Below are 23,688 nucleotides of genomic sequence, written 5' to 3'. Positions count from 1 at the left end.
TCTTATGAGTTGTGAGAATACAGCTGTTCCATGATGAAAACAGTGTTCTTCCAGTCTTTTTTTATATGGATAGATATATGGATAGATGCAAGTGAAAGAACTTCTTTGACCTGACTAGTTACATGTTTAACATACTGTACAAGCAAAAAGAGTGGACACAAATGTTTAGTGCTGAATAACTGAATGTTAAAAAAATGAGGCTTTGACTCACCCACAGAGCAAAGACCCTAAATCATCAAAGAAATAAACACTCATGTAGATTAACTCTGGCCAAACAAAAGACTTGTCCTTGCAAGTTGACTCTGGATAAGAGGGTACAGAACTTTTGTTTAAACAGTTTTATTTATGATAAGTTGTGGAAAAATCACAGTTAAAGAAATGGTCAGAACTTTTGAAGCAAGTGAAGAGAAAGAAAGATAAATCTAGTAGCTGCTGCTGATAGCAGGGAACTAAGATGAAAATGTTTGACCACAAAATATTAAAAAATAAAATCACCCTAAAGCTTCTTGCAGTTCTTAAAGACTTCTTAAACACTGTTGGTGTTGCTGGCTGAAAGCTGAGCTTGACTGTTACAGACAACTCAGATCTTAGTTAGGGACAAATCACTCAACATCATTGCTATAATGAAATGGGTGTGAGGCACAAGTCTTTGGAACTGTATTCAAGAGATCTGAAAAAATGACTAGAAAAGTGCAGAAACACTTATTTATTATTTGAAAATAAAATATATCCTCCTGTGAAATAAACATTTGGGGTGAAATTTTGCCCTTCAGGCCAATCACAGGGCTCGAGCTTTCAGCTAGTGTGCATTTTATCTGCAGTAAAATAAAAAGTCACAAATAAGATTATTCCTGTGGCTGCTGATCCATCCTTGCTTTGGCAGAGCCCAGCAATGTTGTGCTGTGCTTTCTGGGAGTGGCCAGCCTGAGAAGCAGCACTGAAATTGGTGAGCACCAGTTGCTCCCTATGAATTGCAGATTGTCAGAAAGTGAACACTGCCTACAAGAATGCTCAGCATTTTCTCCCAGGCCTGCTTATCTGGTTGCACTTCCTCAGGGCTCACATCACAAAGGTCTTTGAGACAGTTCAGTGGTAAATCTCTGTGGGGACTGGGCTGAGAGCAGTGTCATGGCCCCAAGCTCTGTGTCAAGAGCAGACAAGATTACTAATGCCAGTGAAATATTCTTTATCTGTAAAACAGCCAGTCCTCTGGATTGTCAGCAAGTGCAAAATGAAGCACCAATCTGCCAAATATGAGGAGCTGCCTGTATTTCAGAACAGAAACCTGACCTGTCTGTTTGTCTCACATGCCAACTGCTTTGCCTACATTAAGTGGAAATGAGAAATTTATTAAGTGTAAAGTGCACAGCACAATGAATAAGCAAGCTAGAAGGCACTTGCTTTGCTGACTAATTATTTCATTCACTCATTGATTAAACCATTTTTTCCTGGGGCAAGAATGGCTGGCAAGCTTGTTTTGAAAAGTATAAATAGGAAAAGAAGAATTAAAACAAGCAGATTTTTAAAAACATTTAATCTTAACCATCTTGGAAAAATATGTTTTTATAAACTGCAGATGATGTATTCTTTTTGATGCTACTATTTAAAAGAAATTCTTAGTTTTATCTAGGACAGATAAAGGTTAGAATTGCATTGCACTTCACACTCCACATGTATAACAGTGGTAAAGTAGGTAAAATGATAATTAACTGCTCCTCCTATTATGTCTCTCTAGAGATCTGAAGAATAATTTGATCAGCACAATTGAGCCAGGGGCCTTCTATGGGCTTTCAGAACTGAAGCGCCTGTAAGTATTAATTCCATTTGAATTCTTCTGAAAATTGTGTTTGTATCGACATTTCTATCCTTGGGCAACTCAAATATGCCAGCAAGCAATAATCAAATAAGGGCACTGGCTGTAAAATAGAAAATCATGCACTCTGCTTTTTACATTTATCATGCCTTTTTCTTCTTCTTTCCCTTCTTTCATCCATTTCATTTTCTTTTTTATCTTTTCCCATTTAAAATCATCAGTTTGCTCTCCAGTAAGTGTCCTAACAAGTAATGCCTACAAAGGTAGTTAATGGCTAAGCAGATGATATATCACTATAGACATTAATCAGAAATAACACTAAACAGTTCAGATATGTGCAAACAATGGTTTCTGCTACACTAATTCTTTCTTGTTTTTTTCCTTTATCATAAATCAGCCCTATAAAATACATTATTAAAAGGGAAACTTAGTCATACTGTGAATTTGTCTGCCATTTTCCATAACATTGACCTTGACTTTGCTTGATATTTATTTTCACCATGGTTTTCTAAGGAAACAGTCCATCAGTCTTGCAAATCTGTCTTTGATTAGGTTCTCATAGTACTTTCAGAAGCACTGACTGATTTTTAAACTACACTTTAGAGGGTAAAAATATCTAAGTTAGTAGGACTCTACAGCTGGGCATTTTTCTTTTAATTAACAAGGACTACAGACCCTCCTTAGTTGCTCTCAGCCTAAGGAAAAGTGAGATGAACCCTTCTTTGATTATAATTTTCCAAATGATGGCTTCCAAATATCCATGCACTGGCTAACTAGGCCATCAGGACATGTCAGGCATTTCCTAGCCATCATGTGTGCTGTCTTATGAGAACACAGAGGTTATTTTATGGGATGGGAAGATTTAGATGAGAGGGAGAAGGAATGCAAATCCACAGAAGGAGAAATTTACAATTTTGAGTAGAGAGCTGGTTGCATAATAATAATGAAGTCAGAGTAGCATTTTTACATTCATTTTTAGTACAAATTGTGTTTGAAGCTTTCTTGCCGGCTCTGTGTATGGGATAACAGTAGAATGCAATAATAAAAATGAGCACTAATTGTTGCTTTGGCCGTGCACTCTAATAACACAACCCTGACCTCTTGTGGGAAAAGCAGGAAACCTGTGCAAGTCATGGGCTGCACATCCACAGACTGCACAGGTGGAGCCTTTGGGTCAGCCAGGAGAAAGGAATCAAGGGAGAAGAGAAGAGAAGAGAAGAGAAGAGAAGAGAAGAGAAGAGAAGAGAAGAGAAGAGAAGAGAAGAGAAGAGAAGAGAAGAGAAGAGAAGAGAAGAGAAGAGAAGAGAAGAGAAGAGAAGAGAAGAGAAGAGAAGAGAAGAGAAGAGAAGAGAAGAGAAGAGAAGAGGAAGAGGAAGAGGAAGAGAAAAGACTCTTCAGCACAGTCAAAGTGGCAATGTTGAGTTTTGTCAAATCTCAAAAATCCCTGTACCTGATGTGAGCAAGTAGCACTGGGAGCAATCTAGAGACAGAGAATTGTTTAATTCCTGGACTGCCACATTTGATACAAATCTATGTAGTTCCACAGTACACAAGAAAATATCTTCCCTCCTTCAGTGTCCAGCTGTTGGGAAGGAGACATTAGAGCAAATGGAATAAATAGTGTAAACTCCTGTTGAATACTGAATGCAGTAATTACTTTAAGATTATACATTCACATATTTTTATTTCCTGTGTAAAACACAAGTGATGCTGAGAAAAGCAGAAGCTGATGCAATGTGGGAAACTGCCAGAGAAATGGCTGTGGCAAGTCAGGCAGACAAGCCACAGGCTGTCAGAGTGTTTTCTGTGAATGATTTGGAGAGCTGTTGTAATCTGTGTTTGAATGGCAAACTGAATTATTTCCAGGGTTTGCTCGAAAAGGTACACACAAAATTAATGGAAATTGAAAATTTATGAATCACTGAGATTATGGCATTTGGTTATTCAACACAGTTCTTTTCCCTAACATCAACTTTGTAAGTCAGCATTAGTAAGTTAAATGTTTTACTTCTGAAAGGGAGCTTTGTACATTATGAACTGAATTGTGTTTAATGTAACAGGTCTGGGGGAAAGTGTTACAAGTTGCCTTTTCTTTTTGCTAATTTTTTTGTTTTTTTTGAAAACATATTTTACAATACAGAAAGTTCAGCCACTGCTGCATATCTTTTTATGAAAATAACACATATTGAAGTAAACTTAGAGAAAATAGTGTTTATTCTTTCATTTTGGTAAAAATAAGATTTTAGTGTGAGCGACTCTTAGAGAAATATGCACCTGTATTGATTAGTACAGACAAAATCTGCTTTTGCTATTCAGATTATGACCCACATTGTGATGCAATTCTTCCATATATGTTCAGACTTTGCCTAGGAAAAAGTAAAGCTTTCTTTCTTTCAAGAATACTGGGTAGATTCTTCTTCATATCTTCTAATAGAAAGATCTATAGATGCATATATATATAATGTGTTTGATTTAAACTTGCTTTTTTAGATTCCCTATGTAGCTTTTATTAGGAGAACATAAAGAATAATGCTAACATGAAATTACTGCACTACATTGTACTCTCATTATTATCTTAGCTGTTCCCTACTTAATATCCTTGACAAGCATTTAAGAAATATTTTCATTCTAATGTGATGTTCCATCATATACTTGCACAACAATAAATTCTTTGTCTGATAGAAGATGACTGTATAGTGAACTCTAAAGAGATTGCCTTCATTTTCCAGCTAATTGGATGTGTTCCCATGAAAGCAGTAAGTGGATTTGTCAAATTGCAACCTTTAGTCTTCCATATGATTACTTTAGTATTCTCATGTATCAGTTGAAAAATATGGAATCTGCACAATGTAATAGAGGAATCAGAAAACTATCTCTAATTCTAAAACAAAAAAATACATTGAGATAAATTTTGACATTTTTCTTGGCTGCATGATCACTTAAAATCCTTAGGTAACTGCAATCATTCAAAAAATGTACTTGGTAAAAAAGAAAATTTGGGTTAAGGTTGAAAACCAAATACATAAAAATCAAACTCAAATTCAGAATCTACCAAGGGGCATTATTCTTGTTTTTACCACAATATAATTGTTTATTCCTGTCCTTGTCTCCTTCCTGTAAGCATCCTGTACACTGTGTTGCATTTATGGCTTATACAGATTTCTGCAGGCAAAAGTTATGGAATGTAATGGCTTTTAGTTTGTGCTCTCAGAAAGCCACAATATTGCTCTTAAAAAGCTTGCCAAATGATTAGCTAAACTGACCTCACTAGCTCAAAAATTAATTGCCTTCTGGTTTCTGTGATTTCAGCAAGAAAGGCTGCTGTTAATTAGATGAAACATGAGTAAACAGTAAAAAAAAAAAAAAAAGTCAATTTTGGCTGAATATTGCACGAAACAAAATGCATAGTATTCTTCCTAAGTAAAAACCACAGGTGCTAATAACTCAGATGAAGAAAATTCTGTATATTTGTAATATTAATTTGCTTTTATTTGCTGCATATATGTAAAATCCCATTTAAATGCAATTAGAAGTCACAGTATGATTTGTGCAATATTGTTCAATAATGTTAATATAGAAGCTATTTATTTAATTCAGTTATGTTACATTTTGGGAAAAGGTTTTATTTCTCATTTCTCTAATTGCTTAATTATTAAAAATATAGATGCTTTGTGTGATTACATAGTTGTGTATATAAATAACAGACTTAAGGTTTCATGGGATTTTTGTTTGTTTCAGGGATCTTTCAAATAACAGAATTGGATGCCTAACACCAGAAATGTTTGTTGGACTTAACAATCTTCACAAACTGTGAGTGTAACAGCAGTTTTGTTTTAAACAGAAGAAATCTAAACTGAGACATGACTGACCTGAGTATAGTTGGCAAGAAAATTGCATTATAAGAAAGTTGTAGGTTTTGTACTAAAAGGCCCCTCTCCTGAACCTTTGATTGTGATGAATTGAGATTTTAATTATGTTTTCTGTATTTCACTTGTAAAATCTGCCAGAACTGCAAAAAACTAAATTTCATTTCCACATTAAAAATAGGCTAAATATGAAATTTCTGTTTGCATGTCTAAGAAACAATTAAAGTTAGCTGTAAATGTCCTGTCTGGGAAAGAGACATTTCAAATGAAGAATCCTGGTTTAAATGGGCATTTGGCTGGGCCCAGGAGGGCTCTGTAACTTCATTCAGATCTGTCTTCATTCCTGAGTGAGAAATAAATTCCTATAATACATCATAGTGTGTGACAAATCTCATACTTTATTTTCGTCCTCTGCAGCCAGCTATGGCATTTCCTTGGACAAACAGGGAAATCCTTCTAGAAAGACATGCCATGAGGTCGAGATAACACCAGGTCTCAGGCTGAAATCTGGCACTCCTAGAGATGCCATTAATGAGAGGAGCTATGCCAGCTCTTCCCTGATGGAAACAAAGGAGAGCAGATGATGGGAAGAGTGATGAACAGGTGCAAACTGCCCCTGTTTTTACTCATCTCAGATGATGTGCCAAATTAGGCAAGCCCAGCTCACCTGTTGAGGGTTTCTGTGTGTGCTTTTGTTGAGCACAGGGACCATGACAGTGACTATAATGCCACATTACCTTGGAAGGTAAGTTTGATTCAAAGTGGTGCAGTTATTAAATGGAATGTGTTTCTAGATGCTGGGAACAGACTAAATAGAAACTGTTCAAACCCATTCTCTCTCAGAAAGATCTGAATTTTCCCTTCACATATCTGTAAGACCCCATCTTAAAAGTGAATTACAAGTTCAGTACAGAACATCAGTCTCGTGGTGGCAAAGCACAGAAATTGATTCCCAGAGAGTGCACAGCAGTTGGTCTGTGACAGTGTTTGGCTGTACTATGCCTTTTCTCAGAAGCCCAGGAAGGAATGTGTCAGTCTGTCCCCACACCCTTCACTGGTGCCAGACATGCTGGGAAAAGGCACAAAGTGCAGGCTGGCTGCCCGTGGTTACTGGGCTGATCAAACCCCACCATTACAGCTCCTTTTTGTACAGATTTGCTATATCCCTGCTATTTCTGGTAGTATCTGAGTATCTGTCCCAGCTTTGGCAAATTATTTCTGAGCTGTAAGAACCAGAGAAAGACTGACCAGTTCCCTCTACATAGACATTAACATTGTATTTTCTTGCATCCAGTCTTTTTGTGGGTCTAACTTTCATTTTGGAATTGCTGTATATCCAGAGCTTGCTGTATTGCTTTCTTTCTGATCCCCCAGTTTATGGAAAAAATTTCAATAAGGCAGTTCTTAAGTGTAGCTTCCAAGTGACAGTCTAGTGACATTTTTCACTTTGAATAATGTTACTTAATGAATTACAAGTCCTTTCATCTTTAAGAATGTTCATCTCTTCTTGTTTGTCTTGACGTTGACCAAACCTTGGTTTTGTTATTACCAGATTTCATGTCCACATCCTCTTAATGCTGTGAGGCAGGGTCATTGTTGAAAGCTCTAAATGCAATCACTCAGAACACCATTTCTTCAGAGCATCAGTAATGTCTTACTCCCCTCCCTTTCATCTTGTCCATTATCTTACCTTGTTTTACAGGAAATGCACTTAACACCAGGTTCTTCACGCTTTTGTGGATATTATGTCCATGCATCAGTGAAAAAATTATGATTCTGGTAACTGGAGACCTCTTAGTGTGGCCTCTTTGTATTTTAGAAGTAAGTTTTAAAGGAAAGAATGAAGGAAAAAAAGGTTGGCAGATCAGATATTGGTAAAAAAACCAATATGCAGCTATAGATGGTATATCTTTTAATCATATAGAAGGATCTCTAATTTTCTAGACAAGATAAATTATTTCTTGGTTTTCATATACATCTAGATGATGCTACACAAAGAGGAGATGATCATTAAAAGTTATACTGGTGTTTTCATGTGAGTGGAATTAACCTTGCAGGCCCCTATTTGCCTGGGTATTCTTTCAATTTTAACTAGTTCTGCAGATCATAGTCATGCTGGGGGTGGTCTTGGGAGATATGCTTTCCATAATAGTGTGGGTTTCTCCCATAAATCCATATAATCCAAATGCCTAACCTGACTGAACAGAAGACAAAATCATAGTAATGTGGTAATTTAGGCTGTATATAATTCCTGCTCTTTAATAATCTCTTAGTTATAGTAGAGTAGTACTGTTAACATATCTTTTGCAACATGTCTTAGATTGCCTTCCAAGTTTTAACTTAAATTCTTCCTGTCACTTTGCTAAGCTTTTCCTGTTATCTTCTCTCTTGTTCTTTGATCTTTAAAAAATTTGATTTTTTTTTCAAGATTTAAGATTTGGTTGTTAATCTGTTTAGTCTATCTTCCATTTTTCCTTTTTTGGTTTTAAATTGCCTTTCTACCACTGACCTAATAAATGGGTCCATCCTGCATTGTAGTCTATGTGGCTTTGTGCTTTATTAATTACTTTCTTTGTTTTATTAGTAGTAGTATTTCAGAGGTCTGTCCTTTAGAAATCAGAGGCTTAGTAATAGTTTAGGCTACCTTATCCTTTCATCTGAAGTGAATCAGTTCATGATTGCTATGTCAAAAGCTACAGCTGCCTTGCAGGGATTGTCCTCCTTACTGAACCAAAGACAAGAGTAGCACCACTCTTGTTGAGTCATTATTTTGTGGAGAAATACAGCCACAGTCCCCTGCAATTCAGAGTATCACATGTTCCTCCATCTCAGAAATCTTGTGTAATGTCCTGATGCTGATAATAATTATTTGAACTGGGATCTCCATGTGCCTGTGGTGTAAGAAGTGGTCATTAGCAGACTGCAAGCTGAGCCTGCCTGGTACTTTTCCAACTCTGTAGCTTTGTTTCTCTTGGAAGTTTATGAAGAACCATACCTTTTAAACATGCTTAACAGACAATAGGTCACCTTTCTGTTGCTACTGATACCTCTGAATTGTGTTTACTTGCCCTTTGAGGAGGGGTATGAGAAAGCTGTTCTTTGGAAAGGTTATGGAGAAGCATTTACTCATTCAGCATCAGTGTTTGTAACAAGGAAAAGATGACAAGTTCTTACACATGGAACTGGCTCCACAGCCATTTACTGGAGGAGAAATGTAAAGATGCATACATATGTGTTGATTTATGTGGTTGTTGATTTGGTAATTAGAGCTCTCCTGTGTTATGTTAGCAGAGATGAAGTACAGAAGCATCTTTGCAGGCTGATATCAAAGCCAGCAGGGAGAGCCATGAGGCCACTGGAAGGAGCAAAGAACATAAATCTTTTCATGTGCCTTCTGTGAAGTACAAATATGGGATTTTCTTGTACTGTTTACAAGCACAAATGCCAGGTGAAACAAAATAGCACAGTGTGTTTCACTCAATCTTGTAAATCTAATTCAATTTGAAAAAGCGATGGAGTTGGAGCTGGAAAATCTGCTCTAGGCCCAAACTAGCACAGTGTGGTTTAGGCCAATGATGGGATGCATAAATCTAAACTGGATACAATAAAGATATGTTCAAATACTTCACTAAAAGGATGAGGATTGCCTGGGCTTCCAGGGGTTATGCAGACACTCCTCAGAGGGCTTGGTGGTTTTGTGCAGTCCAGGACAGTAGGACAACCTACAGAATTCTTGATTAAAGGAGAAGTAGTAGGATCATCTTGTGTTGTTTTTTTAAACATGCAGACACACAGAAACCACAGGGAATGGTCAGCCTCTTGATAATGTAGAGAAGACTTTTCTCCATTGCAGTCAGGATGTGTATGTCAGGGAACAGAAATTGAATTCGAAGTCACTAATGAAACCTAAAATTTCATACAGACCCTGAAATTACTGCAGCCAGTGACTTCTGATTGTGTTCCCTGAGATTGATCTAATTTTTACACCCTCTTGGATTTGATGATTTTTACTCTGTAAAGTTATTTCAAAATGCTTTCAGGTCATATGGACAGATGCAGCTGGCAGGGCCTCAGTATGAGAGTAGATTTATTACATCTTCTAAGACACTAGTTTACCTCTTTTGGCTACTGCATTACCTTTTGGCTGTGTTTATGCTGTGATGAGGTGCATGTATTCTAACTAGGAGTGACATAATTGAATGCAACAAATCTTCTAAATCTCCTTTGGACCCAATGTTTCCGTGCTTTGTTCCAGAATTATGTATGCAAATATACTTCTGCTAGGTAATGGAGCTGCTATCTACATTGATTCTGTTTATATTTAATCTAAGTATTAAGAGCTGGGATGATGCCACTGTGCTTCAGTTTTTTAGTCCCTCATAATTTATCTTTTCAGGTTTCAAAATGCTGGAGCCTGAAATCTGCTTCAACAAGTAGCTACTGCTGGATCTTCCCTTTGGAGGTTCAAACCCAAACTTTATCATTGCTTCCAGTTTGATTAAACTATATCTGATTTACTCTTCATCCTGCCTCTGAATCATCAGCAGCAGTTAGCTTTGTGATAATATTATACTGCAAATTCTTGTGTGACTTTCTTGATGTCATTGCACCAACTAATCACTTTGTGTGGTGCCAGAAATCAAATAAAGAACAGTAACACAGTTAATCAAACAGATCCCATTTCAGTAACATTTCAGCAAATAAGGAAATTCCAATGTAAACTGCCTTCTCTGTATTTCAGTTGTCATTTTTTTGCACGTCCTGTCCCACTTTTCTTTCTTTGTTTATTGCACAGATCAATCTGTTACCATTGCATTCAACTTTTGCTTTTTAATGCTGCTCTTAAGAGAGAAGCATTCTTCATATTCATATACTTCTGCTTCTATCTGTATTCTTCCTCAAATGGTACTTTGACACATGTAACTCTTTTTTACTGTTTAGTGGCATTTGTCATTTATATTAAAACTTTTGGCAAAAGTGCTTTTTTAATTTCTGTAAAAGCACAAGTATTGATATATTTAAAAAATGTAGGGCTTTCCAAGTAAGACTGAAATGTTTTACCTCTGATAAAACTGAAAGCACATCTTTCTATTAATGGAGTGAGTTAATGGCATAGTAAGTGCTATCAGCTTTGGAGTGCATTAATTTGTTAAGTTTGAAATGTTTGCAAACTACGTGTTACAGACTTTTTTTGAACAAATGTGCTTTTAAATCCAGCTAATGTGGGGTTTTAGGATATCTGAAATGGAGGAATTTTACAACACCATGTGTTTGACAATATTTTAAAATATAATGTAAATTATGTGCACTAAAGACCTAGGTATTTACAGAGTGCTGCATCAGCTCAGAAATGCATGAGTTATTTGGGTGATTTGAGATTTCTGATTTTTTTTGTTAAAAAACAATCTATTCCCACTGTTGGATATCCAAGTATTGTAATTATGTTTACTGGACATAGAAATGTGTTGCTTTTTGACTCACACAGCCCTGTGAACATGATGCTGGTCTGCTAATTGTTAGTGGAAATATGGAAACTTCAAACCAGGTCATTTCCAGAAGAATATGAAAAGTTGAATAGCTGTTGTTCTGCTGATGTCACTGTCAGGAACTCAATTATTCCAGAACTAAGTAAAAAGGAATCCTACAGGAATTCTACAATCTTCTGTAAATGGAACAGAAATCAGGAATTTCTTGGTTAACACAGTGTAGGTCAGTTCTGGTTTGATGTCTTGGTGAATTTGGTGGGACCTGAAAGCTCATGGGTTCAATGCACACCAAATGAGCACCTCTGGCAGGTGCTTGGGTACATCTGCTGAGCCCTGCTGTGTGCACTGTGCAAATGACCTACAGTTTGTCCCCAGCTCCTGAAATATTGACCAGACACAAAACTTTCCTTCATTCCAAGTGGAATTGCCAAACTTCAGTCTTGGTGCTCTGTTTGTTTTGCCATATGAAGCTGTTTAATGGAGAGCCTGGGGTTTGCATCAGGTTGGAAAATTTCCTGTGCTGCAGGGGCAAGGACAGGACTGGGCAGATTGCTTTCTCCCCCCATCAGTTCAGGACTTACTGAGTGTCCTCTGTCAGTAAGTTTATACTCATGTAGCTGCTTTCATATTACTGGAACCCTTCTGATTTACTTCAGTGTAAATGCCAGGGTTATCATTTAGTCTTTTTAACGTCTCAGTTCACTGAGCTGCTGCAGCATATGCCTTGTCAAGCCTTACATCCAAAAAACACATAGGTAGGTCCATCTAATTTTAAATAAAGGGATTAAATGAGTCTGTGAAATGCTCAGTATTTTTAGTTAACAAGTGCAAAATAATAAAGGATAAACATCCAGAAATATGTATCTACAAGCAAACATTCATTTCCACCTTCAGACATTTACACACTTGAAATTCTTCCAAAAGCTTTGCACCACATCTGTATGAAGGAGCACTGTTAGATAAAATCTTAAAAATTAGTTGAGTTATATCAACACATCTCATTGTCACTCAATAATTTCCCTTTATGTTGCTGAGCCAGTTTATTTTTATACTCTGTTACCAGAATTTAGTTTTAAACTGCTAAGAAATTTTGAAGTGTTCAGTTGTATACAAAAATGAAATTAGTTATTGCTTCAAGAGTGTCTTAAACTGATTTATAAATTAGAAACGTTTTTTCTTCTTCCTTGAATTCATTGATCCATAGGTTTCTGGACAGGTTTCAGTAGAAAGCAGTGTTCTCAAGTTTTGGTCTTTCTTACTTTGGTTCCTTAGCTGGTTCAGATCTCTTGCAGCTTGATGGATTCCTCACTGCAAGCACATTGCTCTTGATCTCACTGTCACTCTTCAGTTTAGCTTCCATTCTTTACTTTGCAGACAAAAGGGAAGTAAAATCAGTAATGAACCCATTTTCTTTGCCAGTCTACTTTTTTTTTTTTTCCCCTATATCTGTAACAGATCTCCAGTGAAGAGCCCTGTGAAATTTTCCTGATAACTGAATTTTTATAATCAACCTTGAATTTAAACACATCTAGTGTTCAGGCACTAGATGGAAAGGAACATTTGTCAATATTTCATAAGTAGGTAATTCATACTCTCTGAAATGTTCATCTTGGACATGCACTAATTTTTAAGTTTATGGGTATAGAAAAAGACAATGAAAGTTACTTGACAATGAAGCATTTAATTTTCATACAACTGAGGCACTGGCAGAGCAATACTGTTAAAGTATGTAAAAGTGAATTGCCTCTATTTGCAAGTATTCAGCCTGAGCCATTCAGCCATCAAGACAAGAAAGAGTAGAACAGTAATTAAAATGGAAATGTCCTAATTCAAGGATGGGAAAAATTAGTGTGTTTCAAGTCCTTTGTAATAAAACTGTTTGTGTAGTTACTTTGAAAACTCATTACTGTTTTAAGGAATTGCCCGAATGCTTTGGAACATTACTAAATTAAGACACTGTTTCTGTTTTTTTAACTTGGAAGTGACATTCTGTATATACCATAAAAATACAATATAGGTCTCACTGACCAATTATTTTATTCATATTTCACAGGAATTCTAGAATACTCTCTTCTCAAATTCTGTTCTTTTAAATATGTAGAATTGTTCCTCCTTATGAGACCAAGTGAATTGTGTGTATTTCTGCTGTGAAAATAAAACAAGAGTGTGTGAATTGATTTAAAAATTACTGTCATCTACCAAAACCAAAAACCAGCATACCACATTGAAATATGTTTTCACTGTTGTCAAGAAAGCAAAACTTCTTAATTAGCATTGGGAAAGTTATATTGTGTAACAATTTTCTTTTCTTCTTGTATTTGTTATAACCAACAGTAAATTGCTTTTTTTTTTTTTTTTTTTTAATAGGAATTTGTCAGGGAATATTTTTTCAAGTCTCATGAATGGACTTTTTTCTGAGCTTCTGGCTCTGAAAGCCCTGTGAGTATCATTCCATTTGTTTGTAAATCTGAAATACTTCAGAAAGACATTAGAATATACATTAGAATAAACATAGAAGTGTTGAATATGAATTCAAACAGGATTGTTCCTGGAGATGCATTCCAGAAATAAAATCTGCATTATTTGGTTATCCATGTCTGGCTCACTGTTGATGAAATGCCATCTTTACCTGTTGCAGGAAAATGGATAACACTGACAAATCATCCCAATTCCTGACTAGCCCAATCTGGTCCTCCTGACTAGGATCCCTTGTTTTCTCTTTATACTTTATAATCTTATACTTTTCCACGGTTCCATGCATTCCATTGTATTAGGCCTCTAATTGCACAAAACCAGTAATGTTAAATATTTTTCCTGGAATTATACTAACAGTATAATAACTCCCAGTTGTTGATATTAATTGTACCTGCCTAAGATTTAAAAGTGTATACTGAATGTTTCTACTTAGAGGTATTTTAGTAAATGAAAGTATGTTATAGTATGGTTTTGTGCAGTAACACAGACTCAAAATTATTTCAGTAGTCAATGATGCTGTTCTGGAACCAAACCCAGAATTTTTGCATAATAATATGAAAGTAATTAACAGTGGGACATGTCTTGGTTGTCTCAGACTATCTTTGTATTCATGCATCCATAGTTATGCATTTATCTAGAGCTCTCTTTGGAATTAGATAATTTGAATCCAACAGAAGGAAGGATGTTCATGGAAATTGCATGTGTACCAACTGTGCTCATTCTTTGCCTCTGTAGACATTTCAACACTGATTCACTGATCTGTGACTGCAACCTAAGGTGGGTCCTGCAATGGGCCAGAAATGCTTCAGTGAGAATAGCAGAGGAAACAGTTTGTGCTTACCCCAGTGCTTTACATGGGCTGTCACTTTATAACCTCAAGGAAAACCAGCTGATATGTGGTGAGTTGTACTCTCATTTAGCAATACAAGTTAAAGTAGAATCCAGAAAAAATATAAAAAACCCAGAAATTATGCAAAAAATAAAAATTAATAAATCTGACAGGTATGTGCCATAGAAGATACATTTAAGAATGAAAGAGAACAGGAAAAATAGAAATTTCTTACCTCATGTCTCTCGTGTCAAGAACACCACTGTTCTCCAAAGTATTCAGTAATATTCTATTATGACACAAAACATTTAACTATATGCTAGTACTACATTGTATTCTTCATGAAACTGAGGATTCCTGCAGTTTATATGATGTTTCTTTCAAGCTATGTATCTGACAGTGTGATATTAATGTCAAATTTAATTCTTGTATTTTTTTTATTTTTATCAACCTGTAACTATAGCACTGCTTTCTGGGGATGAGTAGAATTCTTACAGTGAGCTTCAGTTAGATGAATTCTGTATTTAAAGATCTAGAAATTAGATGTGTTTTGGATATTTTCTACCATAACAAACATGATAGATACTGTGTGAGGGAGAAAGCAAAAAAATTGGAATGAGTAAAGAAAACTCATTTCACACTGGGCATTGTCTAGCAATGGGCAGATTAAACCAGAGATTTTTAGAAGTATCACAATGCAGAGAAAAGATTGCTGCCTCAGATGATGCTGGTGGGTTTCAGAATCAAAAGTCTAATTTCACACATAGTTGGTTAATTTCAGAATCTTTGGATCTTTGACATGCTTGAATGACAGAAAATTGCTGAGACTGTGTGTTTGCTAGTCTTTTGCAGCCAAAAAGAGATTCATGTGTTTCTCCTAATAACCACAGGAAGGATGATGTGTGTTGCTAACAAACATATTCATAGCAGAAGGGAGATCAGAAGTTGACTGGAATGAGAATTACAACAGACAGAAATAGATACAGACAATTTTAACAATAAGTACATATGTCTGTAAGTTGCAAGAGATGTGAAAGGATGTGAATACCACCTACAAATGATCCATCAGGTGGATTGTTAAGGAAACACAGGTGTCTGGAGGAAAACATGGAATGAGCTCTTGTGAGTGAAAGGCAGAGACATTTCCAGTAGCCTTTGTTACCAAACATTTGAAATTCTGCAATACTCTTCAAATATCAAACTCCCATTTTATAGGGAGCCAGCATGGGCATCTTCACAGTACTTCTTCTAAAAATGCTGGAATGATCAGAAGAGTTATTAAGGACTGTTAATTGGTATTTCCAGGTAACAAGTAACTATAAATCTCTGAATTCTACAGAGGAAATTAAAGCAATTTCTCAGTTTCATAGTTTAATTCCTAATAGGACTCCCTATCAGACCTTTGATACAGAATTTATAATGCCCATCTAGTTCTCACTCCTATTTACAATGTCCACAGAACACTTGACAGGGATAGCAATGACTGCCAGTAGCTTGACATTGCTTCCAATATCCACAGAGAGTTTTACAGGGATTGTAATTGCTGAGCCTTCCACCAGCTCTGTAATATCTGCCAGGTATTTCATGGTGCTCAGAGTATCTGCTGGGTAGCCAGAACATTTAGCAATTTCATTTTCAGTAAGTTAATTTGAGCTTAGGCATAATAGAAGGCTGTCTGGCACCAAAATAATAATAGCTATTGAGAATGATTTATAAATAATATGTGTTGAAATATTCACAGAGCTGACCAAATTAAACATATCTTAAAGAAAATATTGAGTTTTTAAAAATTTAGAACTCCTTCATGTGAACATCATCTGTACTATGAGACATTTTTATTTATAGTCACTGCTCTTCCTTCTATATGCTAAAAGATGTCATGAGATATCACAGTCACAAGATGAGCAAGAAAAAGAAGAATGAGAGGGGAAAAAATAAAAATAGGAGAGAAATGTGCAAAGAGTTTTGCAGGAGAGTTAGGGAATGAACCAAAAACTCAAAGTGTGTGGGTTCTGAATAGCTACAGGGAGCAGTTTGCCATCAGCTTTTTAGATTTATTTTATATGTTGAGGTGAGAAAAAAAATCATCTTTTTAATTTCTCCTGGCAAATCTTTCTCATGCATCTACTTACTCATGATAGCCAAAGTAGTAAGTTGCCTTTTGGAAACAGTTAAAAACCTGCTCTAGGGATTTTTAGGAGCTAAGTAACTGCACAGTTTTAGAATTCCCAGGGCTCTGCTTGCATATTTCACTAACAGCTTTTAAGAGCTACTTAAATCTTCTTTAACAAAATTCTCCAGCTGTCAGAAATGTTTGGTTATAAAACAATTCTTCACAATGTTGTAAATAAGGCTGAAAAGCTAAAAGTTTGATGATAAAAGATGGTTTTGCCCTTGTCTTCTACCTTAATGATGAGAGACTGTGATGAATTCATAATGGTATGGACAGAGTATCTTTGTGAAAAATGGTTGTGAAATTGGTTTGTTTCTCTTTCTCTATGACTCCAAATACAAGTTACTCAGTTTCCAGGAGGAAAATTACATTTTCCTGAATATGAGTGCTATCAATTCCACCTGAGGTCTGATAGGAGTCTGTGATTTTCCCTGGCTCACATCATCAGCAGAGATGGATTCTCTAGGCCAAATTCTTCACTCAGGAAAGACCTGTATGAGTTTTTGTCTTAAGGGAATTATGAAATATTGCTCTTAAAGCTGGGTTTTGATTATTTATGCTGATGAATGAGATGTTAGAATTTAGTTTCTCAGTGTCTAAACTGTATTGATGTTCCTGAGCAGCATGAAGAAGTAAAAATTCAGTTGGTCTGCAAATTACAATTGACATATAACTGTGATGGAGTGCTTTTCTGTTATAAAATGTTGACTCATCAAAATAGATGTTTGGAAAAGTGCTGACTTTCTTTTTCCCCCCAATTAGGTTTTATTTAAATGTTAGAAAGTAGTTGACATAATATCAATAGTATTTCGATAAATGCTTTGGCTAAAATGCTGAAAATATTTACTAAATATTACAAAAAATATTGGAAAGGTCAAAGTATAAAAAAAAAAATATGGTTCCTTAAGACATTTATTTATTTATTTATTTATTTATTTATTTATTTATTTATTTATTTATTTATTTATTTATACATACCACGAAGAAAATGATCTCATTCTCCTGGGGCAGAATGCTGTTCCTCATACAGATCTCCCATGAATTTAAATCTTGGGTTTTGAATATATATATGCTTTACTGATATTTATAAATAAGTAATTGAGAAAATATTATTCCCTTCTGTTAATTAAAAAAGAAATTGCTTGAAAAGAAAATATAAAAGGATAATGAAAAATCTGAGTTTTTTTGCTTAGAGTTTATTACATTAATACATAATAAATTACATTTTTATTCTTTATCATTATGCATTTTTTCATGCTGTTAGTAAATAAGTTTTGTTCTTTTTCGGTGTCAGTAGCTTTTCAGTTTTCTGTGGTCTACTGTGCTAATCTTGGTCATGAGATGATTGAGTGGACATATAAAACAGACAGGTTCAAAGAACTAGAGTTAGTGTCTTGTTAGTTCTAAGGAACCTAAATGCAGAGAAGAGTCTGTTTTCAGGTGATTTTGCTCTCTGTACCAGATGATATGCTGTGCATACATTCACATAATTGCATCACAGCATTTTCAGGCAAGTTTGTTCTACTGCATGACCTTTCCTGTTGTTGTCCTTTCCTTTCCTTTCGTTGTTCTTTTCTTTCCTATGGTCATCCTTTTCTTTCCTGTGGTTCTCCTTTTCTTTCCTGTCATTGTCCTTTCCTTTCCTGTGGCTCTCCCTACCTTTCTGAGCTGTGCTGGGAGGTATTCTCCCAGAAAACCCCACCAAGCAATCTTAAACAGTCCTGGGTGCTCTCAGCCCACGTTAGCAGAGCTTGTTCTGGCTCTCTCTCCAGCCCCATATGTGATGCTGGCTAAAGGAAATCCCCAAAAGCCATGTTTGCCCTTTTTCTCTATGTTATTGTAAAGCTGTGCACAGGTCTTTTCCTTGGAAGAAACAAATTGATTGCTTCTCTCTTTATTATCCTTCTGCATTGAATGTTTCTGTCTCCCACTTCCTTATTATCTGTGTTGAATTGAATGGGAGAAAATCTCTCTGTGTTGAGCTGCTTCAACACAGGACTGTAGGACAGGAGTTACAAGAAGTTCTAAGGTACAGCATTATTTCTTCATCTATACTCTGCACATCTGTGAAAAACCCATGATGTTGCAATAATTATAACCAACAAATGGAGACAATTAGCAAAGCTAGTATTAATGCATGTTCTCCTTATACCATCCTCAGCAAAGAAACTTCAGTGGTATAGGAAATACTTATAAGCACAAATGTTAGACACATTCATTGAAGACAGGGGAAAATATGGTAGAAATAGAACTTGTGAAGCACAGAGTAGCAGCAAATTACAAGACAAATATCTCAGCTGAGTCATTTTCTTTCTTGTATTAACATGGGTGAGATAGCATCTGGTTTTAGGTACCATCTCATCTACCATAAATGCTTCCCAAACAGGAGCCTGTTTTTCAGAGGTGGAAGAAGCTTGGTTTGAATTCTCTTGCTGCTCTGTGTGCTTCACATTCATGAAAATCAACTTTAGGGTATTTCACAGAAGGGTTCTTACAGTAAATTATTTTGACAGTGTATATTATGCCAGAATGTGTGTTCTCTCCATGGGTGGTGCACCTGTTGGTTGTGATCCACAGAATTATAAGTATTTACATCAAACTTTTAGTGAGAAGTTCTTTGGATTGGTTCATAATTTACTAAAAGCTTTCATAACCTTCACTGGCAATGGAAGGAGTGAGCACTCAAAATAGAGCTGGAGCTTTGTCTGAGTAGGATCTGCATGGAGAGCCTTAGGGGGCTGTCTGCTGAGAAAATTAGTTAACACTGCAGGAGAATAAAAATCCATCCTACTGCAAATAGAGATGAGAAAAGAAGATAATAGCTACAAGTTGTGAGTGTCCAACAGTGTTTGAATTATTACTCAGTCTCTGAATTCTGCAAACTACCTTAGTTTAAAGTGTTAAGTCATGAGTGAAATTAGCAAGTTCTGACTCATAAAATATTATTGAAATGTGGGGTTTGGGGTATGATAGACTTCCTACTTAGGAAGGACACTTCAAAGGGAGGAATAAAAATCAAAGAGAGAAATCCTTTTCTGACTTCTGTATTCTGCAATAAAATTCTTTAAATGTTTCATAGAAAATGTGAATAATTTATTGGAAGGGAGGAGATAAAGTTGTTAGGGAATTGTTTGTACTTAACCAGCACCTTGTCTTTTATAGTTTGCCTCACTTCACTGAGAATCAGAGTATTTGTTTCCCCAAAGGAGCAGAGTCAGGCTAAAATTTAGGCACTTTTTGCTCTGTTGCTCCATGCTTGTTCACACTGAAACTTGTGCAAAGCAAAAAAAAATAGAAGAAAACACATTTATATTCTTTGTGCATTCATTCTGCTTGTGTTCTTAGAGATTTCTTGTCCATTTTAAGATTCAATTTCTTACAAAGGTAGGAAGTACTTTCATGGTTACCTATCTACTGTCACATTTTCTAATCTGCATTTCCCATGCTTAAATATCAGGAGAACATTAGGGTATATTTCTCTCAGGCCACATGCCACTCCCTAGTCTATTTTTATAAGTATTTTTTTTTTCTTTTTTTAGAATCTTACCTGAAATACTAAAAAATTTGAAACATTCAAGACATTTAAAATCAATTAGAGTAATACCATTGGGAAAAAATAGAACATTTTCTTTTCTGTACTTCCTCTATGAAGTGCTTTCACTTTTTTGCAGCAGCTTTCTTTTTCCTTGACATTTAAAACATAGTGTGGCTTTAAATGCTTTCTCAGCAATGATGGGATTGTGTTGTTTTAGATGTTGTATTTGTTGAAATGTCTTTGTAATTTTACCTGATGTAGTTGCACATTGTTTCCCCATCATTCCTAGCAGAGTAAATTAGTATCCACTGTCCAGTAGTAAGAACTTGGAAAGAAATACGTAATTTTAAAATGCTGAAAAAGGAAAAAAAAAACAAGATACTGGGGAATTTTGTCTTGGAATAACTTTTTCAATTTCAGCTGAAATCAACTCAATGCAATCAGCTTCAATCTGTGTCAGTTTTAAAGAATATTGTCAACTATCTTTTGTTAAGGATATTGGTTAAGAAGTGAGATTTGCCATTCCTTTTTTTATGTGGTGTCAAAAATTAAATATCTACATTGTCACTCAAGTCTTATAATTATAAATATATATATTTGCACATAGATTGTTCTTAAAATTTCCTTTTCTATGCAAAGTATATTCCAAAAAAAAACACTGGCTTAAAATTAACAAGGAGTATTTTTTCTTCATTTATTTTTCTCAGTGTACACAAAACATTTTTTTGTCTCATTTGTTACTTACTTAAACTTAGGGATGAGTCTGAGATTATTGTTTCAACTATTTCTTTCTTAATTTACAAGTCATTTTTACCCCGTTAACGGAGTGTAAATATTGATCTGTGGGGGGTTTTCTGTGTGCAGTGTCTGACTAAACTCAAAACCTCAAGCAGGAAGAATGATGGATGAATTATCCAGATTTAGATTTCAGCCCTGCAGTTTCTTGGCAGTCCACAGGTAGCTTGCTGCATTCATGCAGAGCATGTTGTCTTCCAGAATATGCAGGATCAAAACTTCAGTTCTAATTCTGCAGGGAGTGCCTAATCACATGAGTAGCTCTAATTATGTTAAAATGGGAATATTCACACTAATAACCTTTCACAGGATTAGGTTTTGCAAGACATGGATAGTGATACAATTAGCAGTATTTAAATTCCAGTTGTTTTACAATGTTAGCAATTCAGAATTTTCTTTAATAAGAAAATATGCATAATAACAGAATGTATATAAATCAGATAATATAACTGTTTATTTTGGCTCTTTCAAAGATAAATGGAATAAATTAATTTTCTGTCAGAGCTAAGTGGCCATTTGTAGATCAAAGTTGGTTTCCACTATCATTTGGTAGTATGAAATGAACAATGCTTTAACTTTTTGTCTCCAAATTCTAGATTTCTCATCTAATATGATCAGTCTCAAAGTGAGGGGAAAAGGACTATGTTGCCCTAAATTTTATACTAAACATCATTATCTAATATCCTTAGTGGCACTTTAGAACACTGCTGGAAGATAAGGGGCATAAAATTAGTAACTGTTAAATCTTATAAATGTGAAATAGCAGAAATATTAAAATGCTCATTTGCAGATGAAATTTTGCTACAACATTCTGGCATCTGTGCTCGCTCGTGAATATCCAGAAATTTTCATCCCTGAAATATTGCTGATTTAGATGATGGAAATGTACCCAACTGGTTTTTTTTTTCTCCACAGCTTACTCTTATATACTGCATTAGGGATTTTTAAGGTACAGGTGTATCTTATTTTCTACACTATCTTTGACTACTGTTCCAAAAATCATGCAAAATAGGTGAAGGAAAATTTAACCAAGTTGGAGTGAGAATAGCAGTGAAATGAGCCCTTTTTAATCTTCAAACTTCTGCCCTTGAACACTTAGCTGGCCATATTCAAAATCCAGTTGCTCATGAACAAAACCATGTTAAAGCAGACAGCCTTGGCTACAACCCATTGAGTATCTCTGAAGATATATTCTTTATTTATTATGGTAATGTGAACATTAAAACACTAGGGTTAAATTTTATACAGGTGATTCCTAGATAAAATTATATAAGCTTTTTAACAAACCTATGTTAATATTGTCAAATAACAATGCTTATTAGAGTTTGCTGTAATTAATCTTAATTTTTATCATAGGAAAATTCCCTATAGGGCTTCCATCCTAACAATCACTCTTTTAATTAAGTGGAGCATACCTTAGTGGCATTTCACATTTTTATAGCACATTTCAACATACATCACTTTCTTTAATTTTGTACAAAAATGGCTGTTGAGAGCATCTGACACTGTCAGGTGGGCTGAAAGGAGTTTGGAATGGAAAAATGCAATACTTAACAGAACTGCTGTTCATTCAGCATTTCTTTTGTGAACTTTTTTTTTTTTTTTAAGCATTCTGGCATGGATGAGAACTCGTGCAGCCTACTGGACTCTGGGCAACCAGGGGCAATCACTGACACTCTTGGGACTTTCCTGTCACCATCTTTCCATGTTCTGAGTGTGCAGTTATGGTTTGAAAATAAAAAAGGTTAATGTTTTGGAAAGATGAGTGCTACCACTACACTCCCCAGTTAGACAAAGCTAATCAGTATATTTGGTTATTCCTGTTGGACTCTTGGAGAGGGTCCAGAGGAAAGGCACTAAGATGACTGGAGACAGGGAACATCTTTCCTGTGAGGAAAGGCTGAGGGAGCTGTGGTTGCTCAGCTGCAGAGGTGAAGGCTTCAAGACCTCAGTGCATCCTTCCAGTACCTAGAGAGGGTTTATAGGAAAAATGGGGACAGACTTTTGGTACAGGCTGTAGCAATAGAATTAGGAGCAATGGTTTTAAACTAAAAGAGGATCTATCTACATTAAATAAAAACAAGAAGTTTTTTTACAATAAGGGTGGTGAAACACTGGCAGCAGGTGACCCAGAGATGTGGTGGATGCACCACTCCTGGAAGCTTCAAGGTCAGGTTGGATGGGACTCTGAGCAAACATCCCTGCTCATTCTGGGGCAGTTGGACAAGGTGACATTTAAAGGTCTGTTCCAACCCAAACCATTCTGTGATTTTGTAGAGCTGGGTGCTTTGCCTTTGCACTGCTCAGCCATTTTTATTAACTGCAAGCTGTCATGAGTATGCAGAGCCATGAGCCAGCCAGTTCACTTGCCACAAGGGTAATTTGAGTAATCAAAATTAGCTTTATAACAGTGGGTTTCTGACTGAAGAAATATGTGTTGATGAATCTTCCAGTACCATAGCTGTCAGTATGTCATGGTCATCAAGTTTCAGCATATAACAAGTAATCAAATGCTCCCCAGCTTCTGAAGTACAGTTCTGGGACAATTTGAAAATAAAAAATTGAAAATTTACAGCAGTTTTATTTGATAGGAAAGAAATCAGTGATGAGAAAACTATTTGTCTATTCTTTTAGATTTCTATGCCAGTGCAAGGCAATGCAATTTTTAAATTGTTTAACTGGAACAAAACCTTGAATTTCATATTGTGGAAATCTT

General features: G+C 35.6%; 1 protein-coding gene across 1 annotated transcript in view; it reads left to right on the top strand.

Moving 5' to 3' along the window:
* Positions 1-23,688, top strand: part of LOC130254936 (adhesion G protein-coupled receptor A3-like) — a 256,225-nt gene that overhangs the window by 93,116 nt on the left and 139,421 nt on the right. Inside the window, exons 3-6 of the mRNA XM_056495074.1 lie at positions 1,736-1,807; positions 5,552-5,623; positions 13,533-13,604; positions 14,376-14,539. Of these exons, the coding sequence (XP_056351049.1) occupies positions 1,736-1,807; positions 5,552-5,623; positions 13,533-13,604; positions 14,376-14,539 (380 nt within the window). The remainder of the gene's footprint in view (positions 1-1,735; positions 1,808-5,551; positions 5,624-13,532; positions 13,605-14,375; positions 14,540-23,688) is intronic.

Source organism: Oenanthe melanoleuca, chromosome 6, assembly GCF_029582105.1.
Source record: "Oenanthe melanoleuca isolate GR-GAL-2019-014 chromosome 6, OMel1.0, whole genome shotgun sequence".
Lineage (NCBI taxonomy): Eukaryota > Metazoa > Chordata > Aves > Passeriformes > Muscicapidae > Oenanthe > Oenanthe melanoleuca.
Note: the sequence above shows the minus strand (reverse complement) of the source record. Positions and strands in the feature narration are given on the sequence as shown.